The 9,373-nt window shown below is 35.0% G+C and overlaps 1 protein-coding gene and 1 pseudogene across 1 annotated transcript; one reads left to right on the top strand and one right to left on the bottom strand.

Annotated features, from left to right (window-relative positions):
* Positions 1-1,441: 1,441 nt before the first annotated feature.
* Positions 1,442-6,147, bottom strand: LOC149564948 (protein trichome birefringence-like 36; annotated as a pseudogene).
* A 406-nt stretch (positions 6,148-6,553) lies between these two features.
* Positions 6,554-8,941, top strand: LOC149564947 (uncharacterized). The gene has a single exon (XM_089816252.1). It carries the CDS (start codon positions 6,554-6,556, stop codon positions 8,939-8,941), a length of 2,388 nt encoding a protein of 795 aa, XP_089672378.1.
* Positions 8,942-9,373: the final 432 nt, after the last annotated feature.

The raw sequence follows: 9,373 nt of genomic DNA, 5'->3' as shown, positions 1-9,373 counted from the left end.
CTCCTTCTCCACAGGTTTGGCAGCCTTTGAAGAATAACAAAGAAATGAGCAAAAATCAAGTTCTGGAATGAGCCCAAAATGCCTCCAAACCCCTTAAAAGAGGGCATAACCCTAACTCACGTCCAAGAGGGGTTAATAAAACATATTTTAATAATAATTTTCATTTATTAGTCCATTCGCTTCCAAAGATTATCCCCTTTTGCTGAAACTTCACCTTTTTGGGCCTGCCTGCCTTAGCAAAGATTATTATTTTTAATTATTTGAAAAGGGGAGATGACAGACAAAAAGGAACAACTTTAACTATATCACTAGAAAATGGGAAGTCTTTAAATGTGTTCTTAGGCTACAAGACTTTACCTTTCCATTGATCTATCTAGAGTAGGGGTAGTAAGGGGAACACTTGACATCAACTTGGTGTCCATAAGGGATCAAAGGCATCATCTAATTTCCTTGACCTAGGCTTTCAACGGTAATAATATGCTCCCCCTCACCACATATGAATTTGATTTTTGATCCTAGCAACAACACCCTCACATCTCCATTGCAAACATTGTTCTTTCGTAATAAAATCATTAAAAGTTCTTGATGCACCTAAGATTATAGAACTTGGCTCTAATACCACTTATTTGAATCATTTTATCAATTCAAAGGACAATACCTAAGGAAGAAATAATGGTAGTGTAAACACATAATAAAAAATATCAATAAATCAATTTATTCATGATATTAAATAAAATTTCATACAATTTTGGACAATCTTGTAAGTAAGCTGTATCCATGCTAATCAATCAAATTTGGACAAACCCGTGGAGGAGCTATGTGTTTGAGCTCATAACAGTTGGGCTATTCCATGAATGAGATGAATGCCCATGAACTCTATAGGAGTTGGGCAATCTTATGGTTGAGATTTCGACCCTTGAACTTCATATATAAGATCTTATACAAATTGGCAATCTCAGCAAACAAGATTTATCTCCATCTCCTTTTTTGCTTAAATTTGACTTGAGCCTTCTTTATAGATATTCATGGAAGTTGAAAGGTCATCCATTTACATTCTTATTAGAAGTTGAATGGAAAAATCCAAATTGAAAATTCATTAGCAATAATATCATATGATTTAATATAATATGCATGTTCAATTCTGATTAGGTTTTTAGTCAGTTGTTAGAGTATCTATAGCATCTACCCTATTATGATCATTGAACCCCTAACAACTAGTAGACCTCTTCCACCTAAGAGAAACAATTAATTTACCTAAGTGCCAAATCTTTCATGTTACCCAAAAATCTTGCATGTTATCCAACACTGTAAAATATTGCATGTTACCCCACTATAAACTTTATAGTATAAAATTTTTATACATATGCACTATGTATGTACAATCTTGCATTGAAAAGCTACAATGACAATACATTTAATGAAAGACTCACTGACAGACCTATTAAATCTCATCAAGTAACAATTCATGTGAATAATCATACCTATAATGCTAGGGTGACATGGTAAGAGTGAAAATGGTGGATTCTTTTAGATCAATATTTTTAGATACCCAAGTGTTCAAAGCTCTCTTATAATCCTTCAATGGATACATGCCATTGTGTAATCAATTTTTTTTCTAAATCAATTCCCATTTGTTCAAAAATAACACTCGTACTTTACTTTAAATTTTTTTATTGATAAGAAAATGATAATAAAAAATTTCCCATGGTAGACCAATGGTAATGCAAGTCTTATAACCTGTATAGATTCCTAGAGATAAGAATTGGGCATATTTATTGCAAAAATTTGAAAACTAATTTATATCTTCAAACAAATTTATATCTTAAGGATAACAAATTTCTAAATATATTACATTCATACTTGTGAATAATATTGTGTGTGAATTTAACATGAAACACAATCTTACCAAAAAATATAGATGTAATAATAAATATCTACTATTTAAACCTTAAATCACTAATTTCATAATCCTCAGTTCCTTATGCCTTATCAAAGCCATTATGAGTTCACCAATCTGAGGACTCAAAGACTAGAATATTCACTCCTTTCCAATATTCTCCATTCTTTTTGATGGAATTCAAATGTATAAATTATCTCCCCTATTGACTAGTATTAAAATCAACCAAAAATGGGGCCCATATCTATGGAAGCCTCATAGTCCTACAACGAGAGAATCTAAATGGAATTTTAGACCTGAAATAAATACCTAAAAAACTTTCAAGCACAAGAAACAATGAAATAAGTGGACCCAAAGAATAAGTTTACCAGGTATTTGAATGTTTTAAGTGGAAATCCATTAGTGAAATGTCTCTTGGTGTTTGGAATTGTTGTTCTTAGTAGGCAAACCATTGATTGCCATTGATTTTGGCTTGTTGTGTTTCCAATAAAACATTAATCTCTTTCCTCTCAATCTTTCCAACATATCCCTTGCACTGAATCTAAAACCAAAAAAATACCAATAGATCATATTAAGGATATCAAATGGGACTATGAATTATGTTATGATTTAATATTCAAATTTCATCTTCAATTGGGATTACTATTCCAAAACCCTAGATAAATATTATGATGTCCTAATAGCATTCAGATTTATCCATGTGAACAAATTTTACCATCCATAAGCTATCAAGACATACTATCATGGATAGTGCATTTAAATAATGTCATTATGGAATGGCCCAAAAGAGTACCCTACACATATTGACAAAATATGAAGTATCTATTTCCCAATCAACCTGAACCTATCATCATATAAGCCTCCAAGAGAGAAAGATGAACATACAAAAATTCATATAGAAAAACTTCCCCAAAACCAAAAAGTTTCAAAAGCGAACAAGATAAAGGTTTTTTGCTATTTTTTTTTTACCTGGGCATGGAACATCCATATGGCTTCCATCTTCATTTTTTATAGTCAAAATCTAGCCTACCTTTTTTTATACAGTTAAAATTCAAATAAATGTAATGGCACTAGGTAGCCTCATAAAGAGGATAGGAATCATCATCATCCATCCATAATCTCCTAAAAAATTTACATTTTGTTGTAGCCTTCACTTCACTCTCCATCACCAATGAACCATTACTAGATGTTCACTAATATTGCACAAAATCCTTGGTAATAGTGTCATTTCTGTCGAAGAGGAGGTAGAACAAAAGTACAAGAAATAAATAATGTTTACTATAAATAGAATAATTCAATTCACCATGATAGATAAATGAAATCAAGTTTATTCTAACAAGAATTTTATTCATATTTCCCTCTAGAAAAATTAAAGAAAGAGAAATCATGAGACCAAGAAATGAAATTAAAAAAAGTCAAGGATTTTATTGATAATTTATATATACAAATTTCTCCAAAAGCATCCAAGTTCTTATATATTACAAGTATTTTCCAAAAATTATGAGTATTATACCTAAAATGATTTGTATCAAAATAAACAAATTTAGTGGGTATTTCCATCTAAGAGTTACCAACATTGACTACACAAAATATGAATGGAGAGGTATTCCAAAAGAAATACCTAGTAGAAAAGGGGAAAAAAGTTGTCTTAAATAGTTGTCACCTATTAAAAAATAAGAGTTGCAGCCATAGAAAAATAAATTGAATATTAGATGAGGCTTCTCATGACCACAAAACCTTGCAATGATTTTTCATTTAAATTTGATTTCATCACCTATTCTAATGATTATTTGGAAATATTTCCTATGACTCTCATGCTCATCATCATATTTGTATAGGCATGTATAGCAATGTTAGTTCATGCAACTCTCTGTATCTTGGCTATCTACTTCACGATCTACAAATACCAACTAACATTTCATGACTGCCATTTCTCAAATTTGTCAAACAATTAGTTGTGCACCAAAATTATTTTCTAGCATACCATTTATTTTTTTGACCTAAATTTTAATAGGATGAACCATTTGCTAGCCTGAATAGGGAACTTTCTGGGGAAGGATCCCCAAAGAAGTAGCCTATCGACTAAAAAGTAGTGGATGTAGAATTTAGATGAAGCCAAGATTGATTAAGGACACATTGGACTTTTTGAAAAGGTGAGTACATCTTGTTGGTGTTTTGAAACACTATGGTTTCAAATTACCCTGATGAGAACTAGATACATCTAGGGATAGCTACTTCCCATTTTCAACATACCCTTTTAAACATCGGGCCAGCTATAAGGCTAGACCCTTCTTCTACTTCAAGGTCTACAAAACTTAGGTGGGTGTACCTTAGATTCATTTATATGTTACTAGTTGTCAAAAGAATACACTAAATCTAAACAAAGTAGATAAAAACCTTTTATCTTCTAAAACTTATGCAAAGATCTCAGACATGTAATAGTAATAACATGGCCAAAGAAATTGCTAAGTTAAGTGAGGGCATCCTTTTTAGTTCTTCAACATTAAAGGGAAAATACTTGATTAATGATGTTGATTTTGAAGACACCTCAAATATGCAGTAGTAAGAACAAGTTGATCTTGTAGTTGATTAGTGCCTTATACATTGGAAAATTCCACGAATTAAACACATACACCTATGATACTAGTGATATATTTCATACATCAAGATATTAGATCTACCTTATAACTTTTTGAATCTAACATTGGTTTTCATAAAGACCTCATTCTCATGAAATATCCTTCTCAAAATAACCAACAACCCTATCAAATACATCAAGCATTTACTTGGCCCTTTTGTTCCAACAAAAAATATATCAGACATACATCCTTGAGGGGATGCAAATGAGTCTCGGTTCTTTATCTCTAAACCACATAAGATTGTAATTGCAAAGATAGGAGACATGAATCAAAATGAAACTAAGAGATTCCTACTCATTTGTATTCATTTCTTTGAAACTATACATTTAGATGCATGTACAAAAACTCATAAAATCACTAAATAGATTGAAACTAACTATATTATCTTCATTATTTCTATTCATACAAGAGAAAAATGCTGAAGAATGTGGTGGAATCATAGTTCTAGATCCACCAATGTGGTCTCACAAAAAAAATTGTAACCAACAATGTGGTATCACATTGAAAATTGCCAACCTTTTCAATGGATGAGAAAGAGAAATATATAGAAATTGCTAAGTTAAGTGAGGGCATCCTTTTCAGTTCTTCAACATTAAAGGGAAAATACTTGATTAATGATGTTAATTTCAAAAAAATCTCAAATATGCAGTAGTAAGAACAAGTTGATCCTATAGTTGATTAGTGCCTTATCCATTGGGAAATTCCACAAATTAAACACATACACCTATGATACCAGTGATATATTCCATACATCAAGATATTAGATCTACCTTATAACTTTTTGAATCAGACATTGGTGTTCATATAGACCTCATTCTCATGAAATATCCTTCTCAAAATAACCATCAACTGGTGCAGGAGCACCCTAGTTAGGCTTCGGATTTAAATAAATTAAGGGACACCATTTGTAAGACCCAGCCCCGAAATTGGCGTTTATAAGCCCTCGGTTTGCTGAAGGTCATTAGGTTGTCCTAAAGCTTATCTTTAGCATTTCACTTTTACTTTTCTTGTAATAAGATCCATCTTGGATCATCCAAATTTGGTTTACGACCGAGTTTGGCTATTTTAGTCTACGATTGTAGAAGTTGTTAAACAACTTTTACAAGTAAACTCAAAACGTTCCCAAGCGGCTTGTTGGTTATAAACTAGATTGTAACCGCTAGGAACATTTCCTACTTAACCCAGAGATGGGAAGTAGAAGAGACTCTGTAATTTTGTTTTTGAAATCAATAAGATACGCCTTTGTTTTCCTGTTAATCAAATTTTGACCATTTGTTCAATGACCATTCAGTGGAGACTGTAATTCGGGTGTTGAGTTATTCTAGAAGTTATTTTGTGTTGCGAAAGTTGCATTTTTAGGGTGTCTTAGTCATTTTATTTTGGGGAATAAGTTTTGTTTCATTCTCCACCATGGGAAACTAATATCCTCTGGTGGAGCCATGTATTTTCCTATTATTGCAATGTTAGTATGTAGCAGAGGTTCGCAGGGAACCGGGAATTTGTTGATGTACTGATTGAACATAACCATCTGTGCATTCAAACTACATAATACAGCCCATGCATGATGATGTTGGTCGGCCTTCGTGGTCCATAAGTTTGGATCGGTGCCATAGTAACGACGGTCTCGGTTTGATCCTCAAAACCCGTGAAGGGTAGCAAACTGCAGACGGTTTGCAATTGGCACTCAGCCTAACCGCGTGGTGAATTGTTGCGGATACTGTGGCATTGGTAAATTTGCGCCCGAAACTTTTAAGTAATAGTCTTTTTGTCTAGTGTATGGCATAAAGTGCATAACGGGCCGCAAGTTGGAAACTTTTGTGTACAGTTCAACAGTGATTGGTGGATCCGTGAATTTGGTGGATACCCAACGATTGGGTTATCAAATTAAAGGTTGTCATAACCTTTAGAAGACTTCGAAGGACAAATTTGTCCTAAGCACTCTTCCGCTATCGCTGCTTTGCATCAAGTGGTATCAGAGCCTGTTAAGGTCTCTGTGGGAGAAAATTCATTCACCACCATGTCTGGAGATGAAGAAGGAGGGTTGTCCACAAGGATGACCAATGCAGAGATTTTTCGATATTTGAGGGAGCAAAGACAAAGGCAGGACACACAGAGAGACTTAGAAATGCAGCAAGTAAGGGATGAAGTAGAAAGATTTAAGGAAGAGCTTCGTAAACAGACTAGTGATAGCTCTGGGAATGTTGAGGAAGGGAGTGAGGAAGAACCCCTTCAGCAGGAAGAAGAAGAAGTTCCTGCAGATCAGAGGCTGCTAGTGAAGACTCTTAAATCCATGGAGAGGAGAACCATGGATGCTAAGTTGGACTTGCCCACTTACGATGGGAAGATGGATCCTGATGCTGCAATGGATTGGGTGGATGCCCTATCCAGTTTCTTTGATTGTGAAGATAGCCCTGAGAATCAGAGGATAAAGATTGCCAAGTCTAGACTCAAGGGCTCTGCACTCACGTGGTGGAACTTCACCCAAGATGATAGAGTGAAGAATGGAAAGAAGCAAATCATCACTTGGAAGAAGATGGTGAGAAAAATCAGGGAAGCATATGTCCCTGTGGACTATGAAGTCCAACTCCACAAAAGGAGAATGAGTTTGAGACAGAAAGAGATGAATGTCTCAGTGTATACTGAAGAATTTCAGAGGCTTGTCATGAAAACAAAGATGACGGAGCCAGAATGTGTAAAACTTGCAAGATACATGCAAGGTTTGAAGGTTTCAATTCAAGATGAACTAAGTCTAACCAGCCCAACAACTGTACAACAATGCTTCCAATTAGCATTGAAAGTGGAGGAGAAATTCAAAAGAAAACAAGACCAAGGAAATAGAGGCAGAGGCAGCAACAACAGCAATCACTTTAATAAAAGTTTCAGAGGTAGAGGTAACTCCTGGAGTGGAAGAGGACAGTCCAGCAATAGCAGCAAACCTCCTAAACAAAATCAGTCAGAGAGGAATGAAAATAATAATAGAGGAAACTCTAGAGGTAGAAGACCTTTTGGCAGAGGTAGAGGGAATGGTCCCTTAAGGTGTTACAATTGCAATCAGCTCAGACACCATGCTGGAAGATGTCCTGAAAGGGGGCATAATAATCAGGGAGAAAGGAGGAATCAACTAATTCAAGAAGGCAGCCAAGACAGCAATCCAAATTCAAGAGATTTAGAACTAGAAGAAGGTACAAGTTTGATGATGAGACAAACTTTCTTGCAAATGCCACAAACCACGGAGCCATCCCAAAGGAAGAACTTGTTTCGAACAAAGATAAAATGCCAAGGAAAGGTATGCAACTTACTCATTGATTCTGGTTCAACTGAAAACATGGTTTCTAAGGAAATGACACAAAAGTTGAATTTAGACAAAATTCCTCATCCTTATCCTTATTATGTATCTTGGCTTACTAAAGGACAAAGAACCTTGGTAACTAAACAAGCATTAGTAGAATTCTCCTTAGGTGACTACAAGGACAAAGTCTTGTGCGATGTTGTTGAAATGGATGCTTGCCATCTCTTGTTAGGAAGACCATGGCAGTATGATGTGGATGCCAGACATAATTATAGAAAAAATACTTACACCATAGTAAAAGATGGAGTCACCTACACTATGAAACCATTACCGGATCAAAAGGCCAGCAAAGAATCCACTGTGGTAGTTGTTAGTAGGAAAGAAATGGAAAGAACATTGAAGGAATCAGATAGTGAAGGATATATATTGGTTTTTAGACCTAAAGACAATGCAGTCCCTAACAAGTCAGAAACCATGCCAAAAGAAATTGTAGAGCTGCTGGACAAATACAAAGATGTAGCCACCAATGAACTGCCCCCTACCCTCCCACCCTTGAGAGATGTCACACATCAAATAGACCTTATTCTGGGTGCTGCATTACCAAACAAGGCACCTTACAAGTTGACCCCCGATCAAAATGCTGAAATCTCAAGACAAATTAAGGAGATGCTAGAAAAAGGACTGATACAAAAGAGCCTAAGCCCTTGTGCTGTCCCAGCAGTCCTTGCACCCAAAAAGGATGGGAAATGGAGGCTTTGCACGGATAGTAGAGGTATCAACAAAATAACAATCAGATATAGATTCCCCATTCCAAGGATAGAAGACTTGCTGGATCAACTTGGTAATGCTAGTTATTTTTCAAAAATAGACCTCAAATCCGGTTACCATCAAATCAGAATAAGACTAGGAGATGAGTGGAAGACAGCCTTTAAGACAACTGAAGGCTTATATGAATGGCTTGTAATGCCATTTGGATTAAGCAATGCACCCAGCACATTCATGAGACTTATGAATGAAATATTCTCTGATTTTATTGGCAAATTTGTTGTCATCTATCTTGATGATATTCTGATTTTTAGCAGTAGCAGGGAACAGCATTTGAAACATTTAGAATAGGTGTTAAGAAGACTTCATGATCACAAGTTGATCATCAATTTGGAGAAGTGTATCTTCATGCAAAGAGAACTCAATTTCTTCGGATTCATCATATCAAAAGGAACGCTAAAAATGGATCCGGCTAAAGTAGAAGCAATTGTGAACTGGCCAACTCCTAAAAACCAAGGTGATGTGAAAAGCTTCCATGGACTTGCTACATTTTATAGAAAATTTATTAAAAACTTCAGTCATATATGTGCTCCTATGCTGGATACAATCAAAGGGGGAAGAAAAATCAAATTTGTTTGGACTAAAGAGGCTGAGGATGCTCTCCAATATTTGAAAAATAGAATAGCACAATATCCTATCTTAACATTGCCTGATTTTAAGAAGGTTTTTACCGTGGAAATGGATGCAAGTAACCTAGCAATTGGTGCTGTCCTAAGTCAAGAA

This window comes from Cupressus sempervirens, chromosome 3 (genome assembly GCF_028749045.1).
Source record: "Cupressus sempervirens isolate cs-2001-9-10 chromosome 3, ASM2874904v1, whole genome shotgun sequence".
NCBI classification, from domain to species: domain Eukaryota; kingdom Viridiplantae; phylum Streptophyta; class Pinopsida; order Cupressales; family Cupressaceae; genus Cupressus; species Cupressus sempervirens.
Note: the sequence above shows the minus strand (reverse complement) of the source record. Positions and strands in the feature narration are given on the sequence as shown.

What these genes read in the sequence shown, in the direction of transcription:
- LOC149564947 (XM_089816252.1), top strand. Translation starts at nt 6,554, where the DNA reads ATGTCTGGAGATGAAGAAGGAGGGTTGTCCACAAGGATGACCAATGCA.